General features: G+C 36.4%; 2 protein-coding genes across 2 annotated transcripts; one reads left to right on the top strand and one right to left on the bottom strand.

The window, feature by feature from the left end:
• Positions 1–3,483: 3,483 nt before the first annotated feature.
• On the top strand, positions 3,484–12,731 carry LOC140162019 (nose resistant to fluoxetine protein 6-like). The gene is made up of 11 exons (XM_072185308.1): positions 3,484–3,493; positions 3,765–3,947; positions 4,369–4,539; positions 5,074–5,167; positions 6,495–6,768; positions 8,575–8,654; positions 9,098–9,202; positions 9,542–9,692; positions 10,074–10,254; positions 11,142–11,284; positions 12,090–12,731. The coding sequence occupies exons 1-11, from the start codon at positions 3,484–3,486 to the stop codon at positions 12,228–12,230; spliced, it is 1,533 nt and encodes a 510-aa protein (XP_072041409.1). The 3' UTR covers positions 12,231–12,731.
• Positions 12,732–15,623: 2,892 nt separating this feature from the next.
• LOC140162020 (tyrosine kinase receptor Cad96Ca-like) lies at positions 15,624–20,378 on the bottom strand. The gene is made up of 5 exons (XM_072185309.1): positions 20,300–20,378; positions 18,745–18,932; positions 18,251–18,364; positions 17,435–17,546; positions 15,624–15,724 (listed from the first exon to the last, which is right to left on the bottom strand). Exons 1-5 carry the CDS (start codon positions 20,367–20,369, stop codon positions 15,624–15,626), a joined length of 585 nt encoding a protein of 194 aa, XP_072041410.1. The 5' UTR covers positions 20,370–20,378.
• Positions 20,379–21,246: the final 868 nt, after the last annotated feature.

Below are 21,246 nucleotides of genomic sequence, written 5' to 3' on the forward strand. Positions count from 1 at the left end.
CCCAAAATTGCGGATTTAGGGAAGCTGAATTTGAGCTTTGTGGGGGACACACTTTCGGACTTTATGCAACATTGGGGTTTTGAGGTGATATTTCGTAAACTCCGTCAACAATTGGCATTCATCACCGCTGAAATACACTTGCAATGTACCAAATTTTTGAACATAGGAGGAGCTTAAAATAGGGCTCTTATAAGTGGTACGTACTCAGAAAGTTTGAATGGCCCCCTGTGGTCAAATGTTACAAACGTACGGTACAAAAACAACTGGGCGGATTCCTGGTTGTCCAATGAACTCACGCTGTGTCTTTGTGTACAGTAAGTTTATAACATTTGGCCCCAGAGGACCATTCAAACTTTCTGAGTGCGTACCACTTTTAAGAGCCATATTTTTAAAGCTCCTCCTACTTTCAAAACTGGTAGATTGTAAGTGCATTTCAGTTCTAACGAACACTAATTGTTATTTAGGTTCAGTAAATCTCAAACCTCAATAAATTTGATGATATCAGAATAATGTTGCTTAATATCAGAAATTTTACCCCCTTTAAGATATGAAGTAAAAATGGAGATTTGCTTTGAAGCAGTGGTAGCGTGATTCAGATACGTACTAATAACATTGATAAAGCATATTGTGGAACAATCTTAGCAATGGCGTTATTTTATTTTAAAAAGAAAAAGAAAAATGCCCAACACCACAGCTATTAAATTTTGACATCATAAGTATTCTTACATTCTTTTTCTTCTCTAGTTATGATATCATGGGGCACTTTTACTTACTTGGTCGAAAAATTCACATTTGCTGGGAAGATTCAAGATTTTGGTATATGGGAGCTATGTCTTGAAAACCAAGTTACAGATACGTCAAGTTCTCCTTTTCCATTCGAAACGCAATACTGTCAGCTGAACCTGGTAAGAATCTCATGTAATAAATTGCATTGGGCATAACATGAATATTTGTACAGTGCTATCATTTTAAATTTATATTTTGTTTAGCACTATGAATTGTACACAGTAAGACAGAAAGAGCCATATGTACATTTACGGGTACCGATAGCACCTACGCAATTAGCTCGGAATGCTACTGACCTCTATGGCCAAAGACACATCATTATAACCTTCAAACAACAATTAGAGACTTACAGCTATGAAGCGCACACCCTATACAAACCACAATAAACCATCACAGTCACGATCAGCTTCCCTAGTTATCAACGGGTACCAAGACGCATTTCAATACAAATCATTTGAAAGATCAATTTAAGGCCGATATTCAACTTCATTATAACCAAAAATGTGATAGGCCCTATTTGTGAAAAAAAATATCTCGCACTTGTTTCAAGAATTTGGCAATTGGGCATCCTAAGCCCCACAACCCCTAGCTGCGCCACTGTATGGACGGCACTGTGGCTCGAACACGCATCTCCACACAGCAATGTACCGGAATTCAACCAATTGAGCTTGACTACTTAGTCAAAGCGCACTGCAAAAGCTTATAACATAAGTAATAATAATAATACAAAAATTAAACTTGGTTAGTGTGTCCACACTAGACACAATGTTATAAGCTGGTGATGATAATAACAACAATTGTCAAAATTGCCTCTTTTGGTCTTTTTGGATAATACAGTAAAAAGCTTATTTAATTATCTTTACGGTAATGTTTAAAATATGAAATTTGGGCACGTTGCAAGCTTGAATCATAGGAACGGGCTATAGCATTTTCCTTTCTCTACATCATGGAGGAGTAGGTAATGTTGGAAAAACGCTTTTCAATGCGACATGAATTATGTTGCTTGAACGAAGTTGAATCAAGGGCACGTTTTACTCCGCATTGAAAAGTGTAATCCAATGATTACGAACTCCTGGCTCCTATTATATTGTTTGTTTGTACCAATTAATGTATAACAAATAGCCGCGTGCACATTTTCTGACATAAGTGACTTATTATCGGTAATAGTGACTTACTACCTTATATAAGCCGTTCACACGGCCTGACATAAGTGACTTATTACCGGTAATAAGTGACTTATTACCGGTGATAGCGACTTATTACCGGTAATAAGTGCCTTATGTCCGACCGTGTGAACACGACTAATATAATCCACAGTTAAGTGGATTGAAGGTTGGCACCTGCTGGTCGACTAGCTGCAGTGAACAGGACTTAACCACCATGGCTTATGAATGTAAGTATTGATAAAATAATTAGAAACTGTCGCGTATATAGCGTTTTAGGCGTATGCGTTGTCCGCAATACCAGCACGTGATTATAGAACACGCGTTTGAAATTGTAAAGTTTCGTTCGTATTAAATTAAGAAGAGTTTCCATGACGGTACGTTAATAGTTTACTAAGCGGAATAAACAGGGAATTAATTATCTGCGACTATCAAGTACAACTTGTGAGATCACAACATAGTGTGTAACGTTTTGATCTCGTTTATAGCCACACGATAGCTCTAATTGGTTAGTATGTTCATCTGAGGTGGCTATTATGTGTTATTACTTGGCCTAAAATAATAAGTAGAAAAACGTTTATACTTGCCATAACAAAACATTGCATAACAAAACATTGAATGTGTCTTGCGATTTTTTTCTTTCAGATCTGGGCAGGTTAGGAGATCTATATCAGCCATCGTATATGTGTGAGTTACGTGTTGTTCCTTGGTTTTCTGGGGCGATCGCAACAATGTAAGTATAATCTTATTTTATTAACTCTAAATCTAATTTACACTCGTCAGTCGCTAGCGTCAACAGCGATTGATTTGAGTGTGTTTTTCCATAGATTTAAAATCTATGGTTTTTCCCACATAACAAAACACGATATTAAATTGTTCAACAGCAAAATTTCGTCACTTAGACAAAATAAATGTGCAATTTTCTGAAAATAAATAATGTGACGCTGACTTGACAGTGGTTGAAATTGTTGATTTTTATTGTTCCTTTTCCTTCTTTCTTTTCCTCTTTATCACAAACAAGAAATGACGGAATGATATAATTTTATTTCAAAATATGTTTAATTTGTCTAAATTTCATGACAAAAAAACCCGGTTATTTTCACAAATTCTCTACTATTTCTTTATTTTGAAATAATAATACAGAAGCGTCGTAGTATTTTTCGCTGCGATTGTATTCGCTGCCACTGTGTACCACCTCACTGCTCATTATTATGTGAAAGCAAAAATTTCCCAGCTGTCAAAGAGACGGCGACAACGAGAGACACAGAAAGTAAACGGGCTCCAGTCAAACAACTATGTGTATTCACAAGACGTTAACGTAAACATTGATGAAGCATCTACAGAATTAGGAACCAAAATACCGTCGGCCACAGTGGAAGGCAAGTAAGCGAATGCTTAGTGCTAGAAGTGGGTAGCTACCCTGCAAATATTTGGCAATTTGCACACAATATATTATACTCATTTACCAGTGTCTACACATGGCAATTATACACGGCAGATATCGCACTTACACACTTCTGGCACCGAGCAGGCGATGTCGTCGCGTGAGTGCAAACAATTTATATGTGCAATGGCTACCTCATGCTAGATTTTTAAAATTGCATGTGGATTCACATGTTTATATGAGGCATATAGAAGACACGACTTTAATCTCCACATAAAGGGTGTTGATTTCAAACTGAGTCAACCGTTCAGGTAGCCACTTTTAAACTTTAAACTCCCTGTGTGGGAGATTATGGATTTCACCTAGAACATGTAGAATAGCCAGTTATTACGCATTTTGATAACAATTGTTATGTGCACAATTTATTTCAGAAGTATCCAACGAGAATGCAGATGGTAAATCTTCGTCAAAATCAGAGGAACCGAATGGTGACTGTAAACTGGCATCAAAGGAACCACCGCAGGATTATGGCTCTGTAAAACACGTGACTATAGAAGAAGGGAATACTGAAATTATTACATCATGTGACGTTGACAAAAAGATAGAGCGGTATGGTAAGTGTGGAAAATAATGACGATGATTTTGATCGACGAAGCCAACTATAGCCAGTTAATTACTTTTAAAATCCGCCATTTTAAACAGCAATTTAAAAAATAATAGTAGATCCAATTTCTATCTATTGATCACACGGAATCCTTCGCGGAGCTGTTTTTACATTATTATTTTCATATTCTGGTGAAAATATAATGTTTATTGAATGCGAGGTCGCCACTGGAGGTCAAAAATCAGACTGGCAAGAACAACCGCTGGCGGCGCATCGTATTGCGAATCGCGAGAAATTGGAGGACCTTGTGTGTTGTATACTAATAAACGGTACAGTACTTGTGCGGATTGTGCTGTCGAGTAGTGTAGCCTTTTCTGACTTGTGTGATGTTTAAAATCTCGTTAAATATAATTTTATTATCTATTCCACAGCCTTTATTGACAGGCTATTTCTGTCATCATCAGCGATATTTAATACCAACAAATATATGGACTGTACTGTGACGTCATCAACTACCCTTTGTCTCAACGGACTTCGTGTTATCAGTATGTTTTGGATCATTCTAGGTCATAGCCAGGAGTATATAGTTTTTACTCGATTGGGTGAGTAACTTTCGCGCAGCGCATTATACGCAAGTACCCATCACACAGTTGGAAAACTTTTATAAACTGATTGGTGACATAATAAATTTTTTTGGCTTATGTCTTCTGCAAATTGAAGTATTCACAAAAGACAAAATCAAGTAAGTTTTGATTTTAACTGGTAGCAATAGGATTTATTCTAGTAAAGTATAGGCGGCGGAAGCAGGTAGAGAGGCTGAAGTGTTTGGCGCCGCCTAAAATCCCTCTGAGAAATAAATAATTTTTTCCGGGAATTAATTGACCAGAATTGCCCCGTGCATCATCATTTTAGCCATGTTTGGGGTAAATAATTTGTAACATGTACGTGCTCGACGCACTGATCCAGCGAATGATAGTGTGAAGTTGACTTATTATCGTACGGTTCGCGCGCAATAAAATTAAACCAGTAAACCCGAAATTATCTCGTCCCCTAAGACCACTGTCAAGGCGGACGCATTATATTTTAGGCCCTAAAATATAGCTCTAACCTTTTTGATATCTAATGTAATATGACAGATAACAACTTGCGATTCTTGGAGCTATCTGAGACATTCACAGCTGGGGCTATCCGGACGTTTCCTTTTGGTGTAGATACTTTCTTCTTCCTCAGGTAAGTATTCATTCTTAATGCTTTGTATGCTTCTCAAAATATCAAGAAATATCTCAAAAACCAGTGAACCAATACCGGGCTTGTTTGTACTCATGATTTTCTTTACGCTGATTACAAATAATGGTCATTAAAGTGGACATTTCGCTGAATGCTGGCGTTACTTAGGTACCACGTCAAATGTAGTCCTGCAGTACTATTGGTGCCCGGTTAGGTACTATTTACCACCACACCATGTTACGTTAATGTAATAAATGTTATCGTTGTTCATTTAAAGAGGAAGCAACACATTTAGAAATGTAGCATGTTTAAGACCATATCCCACAGTGCAAATTGATTCAGGTGACCTTCAGGAGTAGGTGGTGTAAACTTACATTTATACAGAATACGTGTTAAGTCCTACTGATGCATGCATGATGGGATATTATCTGAGATTGAGATTTATTGCTATGTGGTAGGTATAATGTTACAACCTTACCACATACCATGTCTGAAGTTGGCATGGCCAACGTTGTTTCTCCTTTAGATAAAAAAAACCGAAAGCACCGTGTTCAGAGTGCACCAATAACTCTATATGACCAAATTAGATCGCGAACCTTACGCACCGTTCAATTTGCACTCTGATCGGATACTACCTAAAATGGCGCATCGTATTAAGTCTCATCACACGCCGTAATGGCGACATTCCGTCAATAACAAGTAATTTATTTTGTATTTCATTCATTCAACACTATGGACCACAATAGCATCATCCCAATGGCATAGTTCAATAACCTCAATTAAACGTAATAATGCAAAATTTAACCTCAAGTTGCAGAGTATGCGTTTTTTTAAAGGTCACTTAAAGAATGTACCAATGTATTGGGGTTAAAGCTCTGATAGATGGGTATGTTGTGGATCCTAGTGCAAACTGAAACATTTTTTAACTTGTTGACCTGAATTGTTTAATAATTAAGGGTACTACACCCCTGGCCAATTTTGTGCCTATTTTTGCATTTTTCTCAAAAATTATAGCACATTGGTGACAAGTAAGGTATGTGGCAAGGACTACAACTACTGCACTGGAAATTCAGCAACTCAAAGCAAGTACTTATTGATTTATTGATCAAATATTGGTCTTCCCTCGTTTTTGACTGTAACTCCACAACTGTAGTCTGTGCTGAAATAAAATTTCCAGTGCAGTTGTTGTAGTCCTTGCCCCTATAATACACATGTCTTACTTGTCCCAAATGCGATATAATTTTTGAGAAAAATGCAAAAATAGGCACAAAAATGGACAGGGGTGTAGTACCCCCTTAAGATATTCTTTCTTTTCTTGCTTCAATAAAAGCGGTTTACTGCTCACGTACCTTACACTCAAACAACTCGCCAAAGGCAACGGAAAAATCAACTGGGCTCTTTTCTATTTCCATCGATTCTGGCGGATTACACCAACGTATATGTTGCTATTAGCGATATGGATGAACTTGTTCCTTAAATGGGGACACGGACCGGATCATGACCTTTATGGTGAGAGAGAGGCGTATGATAAATGCAAGCCGGAATGGTGGCTTCATTTACTCTATATAAACAACCTGTATCCATATCCTGGAAGTATAGCAGGGGTAAGCAGAGCTGTTTCTCCTTCTCTTTCTTTATGTTCTTCTTTTTTCATCATATTCTAATTTTCATATCAATTTGTAAGCGCTCTTTAGCAAAGTCATAGTTCATTAAAGAGGATGTAAGATGGATAAAAGTGTTCCAGATCTGGATTGTTCAAAGCTTGTTCTGTGCCAGGTTATATATTCAATGGTGTTAAGTCTTATTTCTTGGTAAATACACTCTTTTTCTTATTTTATTTAATTTATTTTTTCATTTCTATCAAAATAAAAAATAATCTATGTATTGGCTTGTTTTTGGACATGTTCAACTGTCTATATCAAGCACAAACATACATTACATTTGAATTTGGGTTAATCTCAACACTGCCACCAAGTGACTAAATTTGGTCAGACTAAGTAAATTCAGTCACTTGAGTGCAGTGTTGATGTCAACCCGAATTCAAATGTAATGTATGTTTGTGTTTTAATAAACACAGTTGAAAGATATCCAAGTTAAAACACTATGGCCATTTAACAAGCCAAATATATAAAAATTAATAATGAAAGAATTTAAAAAAAATAACAAAAGAAATAGCGAAAAAAAGCGTATTTTACAATAAATACCGCTGAATACCGTGGAATATATATATTTGACAGTGAACAAGTATTGCAAGCGCTTTTGATCTGGATCTAGTCCGCTTTAACCCATCTGATACTCATCTTTAAATTAACAACTGTATGACAAAACGAGCGAAATGCAGCAGGAATCTTTCTCCTTTTTCTTCTTCTACATCATATTCCTATTTTCCTCCATACTCTTTTAGTTTTAGGTACAACATCTTTTTGTCATATAGCGCTATCGGTAACCGAAGAGGTACCGATGTCACTTTTTATCGTACCCTGAACATTTGTACAGTGCATTTGATTTATTAGATGAAAAACAATAATACTATGCAACTGTAAAACATTATGGTTGCTACAATTTATTACATCTCCAGGGAGTGATGTTAAGAGTCATCGGTACCTAACCGGGCACCGATAGTTCTATAGGATCAAATTGGATGTGGTGTCTTACTTCTACTTCTAACCAGTAGCGTAATCGGTGGGGGGCAAAGTGCCCCTGAATAAAATGAAGAAAGTGCCCCCTGACAACAAATGTAAGATACAATCGGAAAGCAAAGGGCAAATAGCCCGTTTCCCACCAAATTTCACCCGGACCATGGGCCAAAATTGTACGAAACATAATTGTTTTACGCGCTGCGTGAGCACATTGTTCATTTTGTGAAGCTCAAAGACTTAACATGTACAGCCTCTCTCAAAAAAAACCCGTATAAGGTATATATATATAAATTTTGGGCAAAGCCCCCCCCCCTAGAAAGTTGGCTACGTCCCAGCTTCTAACTCCAATTCTACTATACTGATATTTTTAAAATGACGTTCAATACAAGGAATACAAAAATGGACATGTAGTTTGATACCAATTCGGCTGCTCTTTGACCCTGCAGTTATGAAAAAAACGACTGAGTCTATAGACTAGTACTAGTAGTCTCATGACATGACCTAATGTCAGGTCACAGGTCATTCCTTGTTCAGCGCTTATTTTATTATCCTGTATTTGCATACCATTTATCAGTGTTATATAGTTAGTCCTTCATCAGGTCAGTGTTAGTGTTAAGTGTCAACGATAAGGCATAATATTCATTAAAGTATTCTCAAAATGCGAGACATTTTAACTGGAGAACACATCAGGTTCGAATTCATCAGCCTCCGGCGAATCATCTCGACATTTTTTAACATAATTTTTCGTCTATTTTTTGTGTTCTACAACAGTGTTTTGGATGGACATGGTATTTGGCTAATGATATGCAGTTCTTTATCATATCGCCATTTATTATCTACCCGTTATATAGGTAATTATTTCAAATCGGATACTTTCAGTGCGATTCGAGAATAATGTACGTATCACACAGCACAAGCAATTTGTGAAAAAAAACACGATTTTATAACTAAAAACTAATTACGCAAACATTAAAAAGTTCATATTATTAATCGCGAGGCAATATTATATTACTGCTATATCCTCTATCCTCTATTACAATAATATGTAATCTTTATCATTTAAAAGTGGAAATTACTTTAATGGCGGATCGAAAATATTGGTGGAAAATTACGTTTTAGATTTTTTTCAATGGGACATGTTTCTAAATTACTTTGATCATTTCCCCTCCAAAAATGTAAACTATAAAATGTATAATGGTCTTTGTTAATACGAAATCAATCAAGTTTAAACGCGCGATCCTGCGTGGAACCTTAAAGTTCGTTGCAAACTCTGTTTTGTTTTGTTCTTCCTTAGATTTTGGAAGGCCGGAATTTTAACCATTGTTGTGTTGTTTCTTACGTCGTTCGGTTCTACTATCTATCTATGTGTGTACTGGGGTATTGGTTTTGCCAACACAGGGTAAGCCTATTTTCCCGTTATAAAAGAACGTTCATTTTTGTCTTTTCTGACTTTTTCTACCTAAAGTTTATTGGGAAAAGTGAATTTCTTTTGTTACTGAAAAAAGGTGAGTTTACGATTGATATCACAAGCGTGAAGTTTTGTGTTTGTTGGTTTGCAGCTCATTTAACCCCATCCTGTGGCCTCCAATAATCCTGCGTGTTCCGAACCGAGTCCACCGTAAGTGTAAAACGATACATTTTGTGGTGAAAATGATGACATTTTTTCAGTCGGTGACGGTGTATGTTTTGACCTTGTATTTCTAAGAGTGTATGGTTATGATCCATTAAATTTCTACAGCTTTTATAATGACCGTGTAGCCAATGATCCTCGCCCTGGAGACGACTATCTCTACGCCAAACCATGGCATCGTATTCCTCCATACCTGATTGGCATTCTGTTTGGTTACATGCTTTATAAATTGAAAGGACGCAGTATTCAGATTGGATGGGTAAGATATGATTGATAAATTTATTAATCCCTTTATCATGATTACTTGTTTAAAGATATTTAAATAATCAGATTGAAGCATAGTTTTTAAAACATCCGTTCTCTCTTTATGTATAATTTTTCAGCATTGGATCTGTTATAAACATGTCAATAATTAATTAATAAGATATTATATACATTGGCTCCAGAAGGTTTTTGATATGGGGGGACAATTTTTTTGGTCTGCTCCAAGGTGCGAAACGCTAAAGTGGGTGGGTGCGGGAGGGGGAAGCTTTTGAAATGCATATACTTTAATATGAATTGTACTTTACATTTTGAATTATACCTAAAATTCCTTCCTTTCTTTCTTTTTTTCTTTCTTTCTTTTCATTTATTTATAAAGTGGAAGAATCTTCTGGGTTGGTTAATCGCAGCGGGCACAGCAATGACCGTAGTATACGTAGGTTATGCAACGTCGCCAGACACGCCACAGTGGGCAGCTGTCTTATACGTTACATTTAGTCGTACACTGTTTACTCTGTCCGTTGCCTGGGTGACATTTTCTTGCATCATGGGATATGGAGGTAAGTGAATTGATACTCTTCACTGAATCTATCATACTTTTCATACCTTAATCAAGCGTGAGTATGCGACAATTGCTTGTGATGTGGGTCCGATTTAGAGGAGCCCCGCAGGGCTAGTAAATCGACTTAAGAGAGCACACCACTATGCGCCAGTAGTGCCATCCTTATAAGTTCCGGTAAAATGCAAAAACTTTGCTTGGTATTTCTGGCTGCTATTTCGACTAATAATCAGAGAGAGAGAGAGTAGCGTATTATGGCTTGAATAAAATTGTAAAACCTATACACAATAGTTGAATCGACAAAAATGTCGAATTTGTATGATTATAAAGATAATAGTTCCTTGAATTGACAAATGGGCGGAAATGGGTTTGACATCTAGGTATATCAATTTGTAAGCGCTCTTTAGCAAAGTCATAATTCATTGAATCTACAACCGTATGACTTTAAAGGGGATTCACATTTCTCTTGAAATAGTTTCAATGTAAATAAAGTCAAACGATTATATTAAAATACTTGGGGCACATCACAGTAGGTTTATGGGTGTATGAATGGCTCTGTCACTTGATAATTTATCAAAATCTTGTATACTGGAAGTATTATAAACTCAACACTTTTTGTTTGGCCTGATGATGATGATCATCATCATCACCATCATCAGGCCAAAAAAAGTTTGCGTTGCCCTCATTCGATCGACGCTAAATCCTGAAAAATCAGGGTCGCAATTTTTTGTTTTTTTGGAATGATGATTTTATCATCACCATCATCATCATCATCATCATCATCATCATCATCATCATCATCATCATCATCATCATCATCATCGTCATCATCATCATTACGACAACACGCAATGACTTCTGATACAAATTTTGCTTCCTCTTTGGCAGGTCTGGTGAACCAATTTTTATCCTGGTCCGTCTGGATCCCATTAGGTCGACTCACCTTTGCAGCGTATCTTTTCCATCCTGCTATGATAGCTTGGGTGCTAACTACTAAAAAGACGTTGATGCATTTAACATATGTTGACTTCGTAAGTTTCTTCCGATTCAAATTGAATTCCGAATAAAAGAATTTATACTCGATCGCTGAGCGATTTCGATGCATTGCTTTTCGCGATTTTCTCAATTTTTGTGATACATCGTTCGTCGCTTTTGTTTTGATTGATACTGCGATCACAGTTGCAGACGACAATTGTAAAATAAATTAAAAATGCCACAAAATGCATTTTTACGACATCCATTTTGACAATAATTATTATTTTGAATTAATTCATTTCGAAAAGTTAATGATCAATAAACGTAAATTAATTAGCAAAATAATACATCCAGTTGGTAGGAAATGATTAGATGATGTATTCATCTAATTGCTTGGGAGTAGAGCGACGTCTTTTTTTGCAAACGTGATGTATAGATCACTCGTCTCGCCGGTTTGAAAACAGAAGCAAAATGCGAGAGTATAATTTCAGCCTGTTTATTATAAACCGTCCCTATATTTAAACCCTGAAAACGCCACACGCGATTAGCTGAGATTAGCTTTTTCAGCTATATTGAATAGAGGGTTTTTGGAAAGCTGGACTGATCTTAAGAACTAGCTGTCAAGAAGAATTCGATGGATCTGCAATAGCTGTCCTATGTACATTTTGACAATTTCTGTATTCTATATTTTAAACATTTCAAAATAAGATACCTGTCAGCTATTGCAGGTAGGGCCTACTGGTCCAAAATCCTCGAATACGAACTATGGGGAATTCAGATCCATGCGACATTTTTTGCCCAGATTTGTTTTATGAAAAACACGAAAAACTTATTCCTGTTTTTACTCCTGTGTCATTTCAGAGTTACTGGTTCGTAGCTAACGTGGTTTTCTCCTACGCATGCGCATTCATATTTGTACTCCTCGTTGAAGGACCTACTGGTAGTCTTGAAGACGCCCTGCTTGGCAGTCGAAGAAGAGGAAATAAGGACAAGAACAAATAAACATAACATATATACTAAAACAAGATGATTTCTAAGACAGTTGGTATTTGGCTATTCTGTACTTCAACTCAGAGGGCCGGGGAGGTCACCTTGTCATATTGCACAAAAATGACATGAGGAATAATTTCATTCTTAAAATTTTAATGCCTTGTACAGCATTGATGTCGGAGACAGGGCTCCCAAGATAAAGTGATCAAAGTTGACGGAAATACACACTTTTTGTACTTTAATAAACATCTACCAAAAAAATAAATTTAAATAATTTATGGTAGTGAATGGTAATTATTCCTTAACGTTTAATCGTATTCCAAATTTGGAATATGCAGTCGAAGCAGAATTTATTTCTGCCAATTATGACACCTCATTTGTTACAAAATATCGATGGCGTAGCTTACACTTAATTGAAATTAACTTAAGATTCGAAAGTTGCAGCAAAGTCCTTGTATTCAGTATCCATGTTTTCTGCGCTCACTGGATTGATCTTGTTTCGTGAATTTGGAGGAGGTCAAAAAATGTAATAATCAATAAAAAAAAATGTCATTATTCACATCAGTGGTCATTGTTTACTTTATCCCATATTAAAACATTACAAGTTCAATATTTTCTTTGGCCAAGAAGGTCACAAGAAGTGAAAGACATCCTAATTCTTGAATTTTGAATCTAACTTACACTGATAGGACAACTTGCCATTTAGGGCCTTGTTAGTCACAAAACAACTATTGGAATACTAATTGGTGAACCTTACGTAACGACTATTCCGAAGGGTGGGTGTGTTTTCAGTCAAGAGAGGATAATACACGTGGCTTAGGTAGGGGGACCCCTCGTCTCCGTTCATAAAATCTGGTCCTCGTATTCACATCTAAACGGATTCATTGATGTGTCTAACATCAATGTCATACACCCTGCGTATAATTTTGGCGTTTTCCCAAAATTGATACCACTTCACTTAAAACAAAAAAATGCTTGCTAGCTTTTTTACCTTGCTTACATGTATCATTATTAATATTTTGCACAATACGCCGATGGGGCGAGTCCGTCCGGTTAAATCCGCCCAAGTCCGCCAAAGGTCGAACTTATCCTTGCACATAGTGGACGGACAAGCCCCAACAGTACTTTTTGCTTTGCCTCGTGGTATGTTGTACTCAGCTCATACGACCAATCTTATCAGGCGATATCGCACTCAAGTAACATTACATCACACACTGATTAGGTTGGTCGCTAGCCATTTCCAGGAAAAGCATTAGCGCTAACAGCATCGGCTGATGACGAGGAAGTTTCTCGAACGCGCTCCGGGTAAGCATGCAGTGTTAAAACTTAATTTTAATTACTTTATAATTCCTATTAAAATACTGGATAAAGCAAATAATTGATAAAGGGTAATGTCTTTCTAGTGGAAATCGAAAAGGATATTAACCTGGCTTCTAGCACTTTTATACTGTAAGGCACCTTTAGATATTATTTGTTTACATGAACACCATTTGAACAATAAGGACATATTCGACATTCTGATGATTTCCCTTCCTCATTACTAAACTTTTTCATCGTCATCAATCACGGCAGTGTCGTCATAAATGTCTTCGTCGATCTCATCAAGCAACAGGTAGTCCTGGAATTATTTGATTGATAGTAAAATGAAACATATATTAAGGCATTGTTTAAGTTTAATTAAATATCAGGGTATACCCCTAACTATGCATTTGAATATCAAACACGCGACATTGAAATAATAACAGCGCTATATAAAACAGCGCTCCATTTAAAATGTAGTGCTCCATTAAACGCAACACAGACATATTGGTTATAGTTATGCTCAATCAGGCTAGTTGTCCTCCAACCTCGAAATCTTGCTTGCTGTGGCATAAGTAGTATAGTACATATTGTAGCAGGCTTTACTCTAAAGCATTTGTAGACTAAATCTGAATTATACTCGATCGCGATTACGACACACATATTTTGGAAAGCGATAGGCAAACGCTTGTCGCTTTTGTATTTATACTAACCACGGCGATCGCGATTGCAGACGACAATTAAAATCTTGAAAAAGGTCACATCTTTAGAACATACGTTGCTGTCCATAATTATTGTTTTGAATTTGAGTTGATAGGAAATGATTTGTTAATGCATTTACGCACATTAATTTACAAGGATTTTAAAAGCAAATCTTAAGGTTGCATCAGGGACCAATCAATTTTAGATTTAAATTTAATCTTATAGATTTGAATTTTATTTGAATATTTGATTTTAAATATTAAATCTAATACTTGATTGGTCCCTAATCACAATCCTTACGATTTAGGCTAAATCCTTGAAATTTAGAGTGCGTGTCAAGCGATATCTCTCGGAAGATGAGATTTCTTTAACTGGAACAAGCGCTTTTGCATCAGCAAAATATTGTTCGGCTTGACGCTATAAAAACGGAAATAAACTGCAAAAGCGATCGACTATAAATTCGGCTTAGTTTGCTTTTGCTTGTGGTATTCAACTTACTGATTTTGATTTTATGATTATATCGAGATTACGGAAAATCTCGCCAAATGTTGGTCTCTCTTGTGGATTAGATGACCAGGAAGCAATCATGATGTTATACCTTACGAAGCAAAGGAACAATAACATTAATTCCATATTTGTATCTTTTTATTAAAGTAATAGGGTAAAAGCTAAGATTTGTTTACACAAAATGAAATTGCATTTCCATATTTTATACTCCCTTCTCAAGTTATTCAAGACAACAAAATACGTCATCTCTGAGTGTTCTATAAGTAAGAGAATGAAATAACCCAGCAAACACAAAAACGTTATTAAAACGTTTTAAATAAGTTATATTTTGGTTTTTGGTTTAGGTAAAAACGTTTTAATAACATTAAAATGTCGGGTTATATAAAGGTCATGATAACGTTTTAAAACGTTTTGTATGAAAACACACTACAACAATATTTTTAAATGTTTTCAAAAAATGTTATTGTAAACTATTTTTGCAAACATTTTTGGCAAATATTGTGTCAATATTTAAATAACATTATGTTAAAATATTTGAACCCAATGAAAACGTTTTTAAAACGTTATTGAAAATATTTGGGGCAAACATTTTTCGCAAAATATTTTTTCAACCCCAAATAACATTCTGTTTGTTTTGTATCAAGTTTTCAAGAATGTTTTTGGAATGTTATTAAAACGTTTTTATACCCTTTATATAACCCGACATTTAAACGTTTTCTGTTAAAACATTTTTGAGCAGTAGATTATCAAAAAATGTTTTTTAACGTTATGAAAACGTTTTATACTCTTAATATACCCTTTATATAACCCGACATTTAAACGTTTTCTGACAACCTTTTATAACCTTTTGCGAATGATGTCGAAAACGTTTTGTGTTTGCTGGGTAAGGCAGGTAACTTACACATCTTGGGTACAATGTCTTGGTTTGGGCATCCGGTAGCCCCTGTTGACCTCCCGCATGGCATCTCTCGCCCCCATACCGGGATATGGGCGGGCACCTGTTTAAGTTTAAAATGTAAACGTAAATTAATATTAAAATAGTCCGTCAATAGGTGTCCTCGTCATAAGCACCCAAGTGATAACATGCGCGTATTTTGGGAAGGGCTTTGGGGGCGCCAGCCCCCCGGGGTAAAAGCAGGGGGCGGCCAAAATGAAGGGGGGCGGAAGAAGAAGGGGCGGCAAAAACAGGGGCGGCAAAAACAGGGGCGGCAAAAAAGAAGGGGGCGACAAAGCATAAAAATTTTAGAAAAAATGGTACTATACATCAAAATGTGCTGCTTTTAGGGCGCTAGCGCCTGAAGCCCTTTTTTTTTTTTCTTTTTTTTCTTCTTTTTTTTTTTTCACTTTTTCAAACGCCCGGGAAAAAAAATTGGGTCAACCTTTTGGGCTGTTTAGAAAGGGGCGGCAAAATTGAATTTTCTTCAGCCCCCCCGGGGTTGGGGCGGCCACGGTACGCCACTGGATAAGACGACGATTGGTAAACCAGGGTACTTCGTAAGATTGATAAATACTGTAGACGTCATTCTAGTGCCCAAAGAATAGCAAATGTGTAAAAATCCCACCCCTTTGCCCTTTCAAATGAATCTTTACATCACGTACCTCATCATAGTGCAGTTTTGTCCACGGCAAATTCACGTGACCTTTTCAGCCATAAACCCGCTTATTGAAGATTAAACCGATATATGCAGTACTAAACCATTATATAGTAATCTATTGTCCAATATTACCACCTGATAATATTAATCCAATGAGCGACCGAATTGTCCGCTACGGACGACTAATCCAATCGATAATGACGCTATTGACATGTACGAGCGGAGCTCCACTGACCGAGTTTTGGGGTATTTTTCACTGAAAGGAAGCTGTTTGCTGTCATTTACTCATCACGGCGGACCACCATCTTCCAAATAAAATATGACCAAGCCAAGGCTGCCCGGTGAAGCAAAATGTGCAATGGAATAACACGGCGAGTTTGGATAGATGGTAGGATTTCTTTTAATAAAATGTATGTTCCCCGTTATTAAAGCTTGTACCGGGTTGAAGATTCAGAGAGTTTGAAAAAAATAAGTAATTGAATCATAGAGCAAGTACTAAAATCATAGCTTTTATACTTTTTGATATATGATGCTAACTAGTTCATCCCCTATAGCTACAACACAGCGCCACCAGTAGGGTTCAATTGCCTATTGTGAGTGCCCCTGTGTTGTGTGCATACATGTAGTTAACAATAACTGCATGATGTTTCGCAAACTGTGGACTTGTCTATTTTAGACGCCCATGTATAACATGTATAATGACCTTAGTTTCAAAACAACTAAGGTAGAGGTTATAGCCAAAACAAAAAATAGTTATATTGCTCTCGTAGCTCTCTCTCTCTTACACAATTATTGAAAGGGGTTCTTCTCATGAGCCTTTCAGTACCTAAAATGGCCTAAACCTTTCCAACTCTAATCTCCATCTCGATAGACTTTACATGTAAAATGAAAAGGCCCATTAAAAAGGAACAGCATTCAAGCTTGTAATTCAATTTGCAATGCTAATTATGTATGTACACATGCCATGCACTAGTATAGAAAGGGGAGATACGTATTACTTTTTATGTATTTTATTTCATTGGTATGTATGGTATGTTCAAAAATAAAATGACCATCTGAAATATAGATGCCAAGTCTTCAACAAGTTGGTTATCAAGATTAACGTGTACTTACCTAATGTAACAATCTCCCACAAAAGAATGCCAAAAGACCAAACGTCACTTTCCTTGGTATGGATATCATCTACCCATGATTCTATGGACATCCAACGTAATGGAAGCTTTCTCTGTAAACAATCATTCATAATGGAAACTACTAGAATGATCATGATTTCCGCAGTAGTAAGTGGTGGCGCTATTAGAGTAATCATGGTACAATACACATGTGAATTATTCTGGTTGGTTTGTATTGAGGTAATGAGCTATTTTTAGTGATGATTTAATATGCCATGTACGGGGATTTTTATTCTAGAAGGAGGAAATTTTATATATAAAGTCCGGATAGTAAATGATTGTAGGAACTGTTTAGAGTGAGGGAACTCTGTGGAATTTATGAAACCCAGTAGTGGTACAAAAGTTACCATAATTTCTTCAAAGTCTTGGGTCAAGACTTCAAACTTCGGTTCGTGGTTATGAGAAAATATGTGCCTTCACCAAATATTGATGGGATATACTGGTGTCAATCTGTTCACACCCCTTTAACACATACACATAGGGCGCCTCCGCCCAATGTGTAAGTGAAATGTTGCGTTTACCGGACCAGTTTGCAATTTTACTGAGCTTAAAGTTTTTTGTTGGTTTTTTTTTTTCAAGAAGATACATAGGGCAATTATGGCTAGTTTCTACGTGGTCAGCTGGGGAAAGCCGTCGGAGTAGCAAAATGCCCCGATTTAAAGATTAACGGTGCTTGCAGTCTTGGATTTTTTTTCGTGCTCGGCTTTAACGACGATTTAGAGCTGACAATATATTTAATCACTGTATTGGTACTCACATCTGATTTTCTATGATATTCTTCTTCATCTCGAGCTAAACCAAAGTCAGACACTTTACAGACGAGATCCTCACTAACGAGTACATTCCTGGCAGCTAAGTCACGATGTACGCACTGCAAGTTAATGTATAGCCATAACTATAACTGCGACAATCTTTCCAAATATATTATATTCAAATTCGAAAACTGTCCGTACAAAAAAATGTGACCTTTGTGCTTTTCGTTAATAACTCATACATGTAGGTATGTCCTAGATAGGTCAAACTATACTTTTTCTGAATCCTTATGACTGGAGCAATGCACTGGAATGGTTTATAACACAAGTTTGAAATTTGACCCTGTGAAAAGTTTAATGACTTTTTCCCGCCAAAAGCTATTAGGCATTTTTGTATAGCCCATGATGTCAGCTACCTATGCCCCTTCCCCTCAACCCCCACCCGTGGTACCTCACAACCCCTGAGTTCACACACTATACTGCATAATTATATATTTACCTTGTTGGAAGTTATATATTCCATACCATTAGCCACCTGCTGTGCAAATAGCATCAATTGGGTCTGAGACAAACTGGACTGGATATCTCTTTCTCTAGTATGCGCATAATCATATAATTGACGACTGCTCTTAAGAACTTGGCGCAGCGTGCCTCTCGCCATATATTCCAGAATCATGTAAATTGAGTCTTCAAAGAACAAAATACTTTTTCGTTAGCATGGTTAGTGCGCGGGGTTGACTAAAAAAGGGAGATTTTGTACATATACTTACACTCATGTTAAGATTCTCTGCAAGAGTTTGTGTGCGAGGGGATTTGTCGCACGGCCTCTAGGACCCCGGGCTCTAGGATTTTGACCTTTTCAATACTTATATAAATTTACTTCAATGTTACGCCCCACACCACTCTTCGTCATACATAAATTCTACCAGCCACATTTCCCTAACATAATATAAAATTTTTAAAAAAAAGAAGGAAATTTAGTTCGGCAGAGGTGGGGCTAGAACCCACGCTGCACTGCGCCGCTATCATGTATACAGTATCGACATATTGCCAGCGACTTTACCGCTCGACCACCTGACTTGTTGGTGCCATCTTGAAAATTTGAACATATAATCGCAACTTCATTACTTCAACGTACCACGTGACAAGCAAAGACAGAAAAGGTACCATATTTCTGTCTTTTATTGTCACGTGGCAAGCCTATGTTGAAGTTGCGATTATATGTTCAAAAAAGTTTCAAGATGGTTACCAACAAGTCATGTGGCCGAGCGGTCTAAGGCGCTATAGGCTCATTCAGAATTTACGATAGCGTTGCGGCGTGAGTTGTTCGATCCCCACCTCTGCCAAACTAAATGTCCATTTGAAAAAAAATCATATTATGTTAGGGAAATGTGGCTAGGAGAATTTATGTATGAAGAAGAGTGTGATAAGTAGGATGAAGTCAAAATACACTTCTGAAAACAATAACTAATCCACTTAGTGCGATAACTACGGTAAATAACACATGTCGCATTATTGAACCATCATAAACAGGTTGCTAGGATTTATTCGGTGTTTGGAAGTTTGAGGACTCCAAATCCCAAAAGAGAATTCTAAATATGTCAATGACAAGAGTCAACATTTACAACCCACCTATCTCGGTTGAAAATAAAATTGTTTTGACCCCTTAAAGAGCCCAAAAATAAATATTCCAAAAGGTCAATAATGGCGCTAATTACTGGTGTATTATCGGAACAGGACATTTTGACTGTAACTGCAATAATTGTGACCGACATGGAACTGACTTTTTAGTCAAAAGCCTTTGATAACTTTAATAATAAGCATCTACTTCCATTTGGGACCACTGTCAGAGAATATTACAACACCTAACACGCTTAATAAACGAATCTAAACGCGCGCGTAATACCCGGGCGTAAAATAACACATCGCAATGACATCGCGGACAATATGAATTTTTGTTGACCATTTTGTCACATATAATACAGACATACAAAAAACTATCTAAGCTGAATATGCAAATCAGAAATCGAAATCTATTGCTTTGATCACATTACCTTTCGCAACACAGCTGCCTAACAGCTCCAAAACATTTGGATGTGGTTTGAACTTTTTCATCAGATCCATCTCTCTCTGGAGGTCTTCTTTTTCAGATATCGTTGCACCCACTACAGGTAAAGTAACAGAGCTGAACTTTTACTGAACAAAACTGGGGAATACGGAAAACCTTCTTTAGACTAGTAACCAATTAAGATGCATATCGGCACAGACGATGAGGCTAACACTTCACCCCAAAAAACAACTTTTTTCATTACTTCAACAGATAACGCAATGCAATGTTTATAGCAAGGCGAATGTGGTGAATATGTTGAAAACGACCTATTCATGCACAATTTTTGACCAAAATGTAAGTTTTAAAAGTCAAAACCCCGAGTGATCCTTACCATATTTTTCAGCTTTTATGTTATTAAATGAAAGAGCACACTAAATATTGTCCATATATAGCAGCTTCAATTCAATGAGCAATGACCAATTCTCTTTAAATTGCAATCTTGTGCGAAAATACGAGAAAACATTTTTAAAAGGTCCAATGTCTATTTACAAACAATCACCTTCGAAAAAAATAACCAATAAGCTAAACTCAAACCTGTAATCTTCTTCCCCGAAAAATTATATATATATATTTTAAATATAGACACAGATATTTTTAAAATATTTTTAAAATAGCTCTACCATTTATTGGTATCGAGCACTGTATAGCTGTCTGTGATACTTTTACTTCTTAATATATTTTAAATACATGTTTGTGTTTGTGCTTGTCCCAGGTTAAAGAATAACTAAAGAGATTATAATTAATTAATTAATTAATATTAATTAATTAGTTAATTAATTAATTAATTAATTAATTAATTAATTAATTCATTCATTCATTCATTCATTCATTCATTCATTCATTCATTCATTCATTAATTAATTAATTAACTAATTAATTAATTAATTAATT

The sequence above is a fragment of the Amphiura filiformis genome, chromosome 10, assembly GCF_039555335.1.
Source record: "Amphiura filiformis chromosome 10, Afil_fr2py, whole genome shotgun sequence".
NCBI classification, from domain to species: Eukaryota; Metazoa; Echinodermata; class Ophiuroidea; order Amphilepidida; family Amphiuridae; genus Amphiura; species Amphiura filiformis.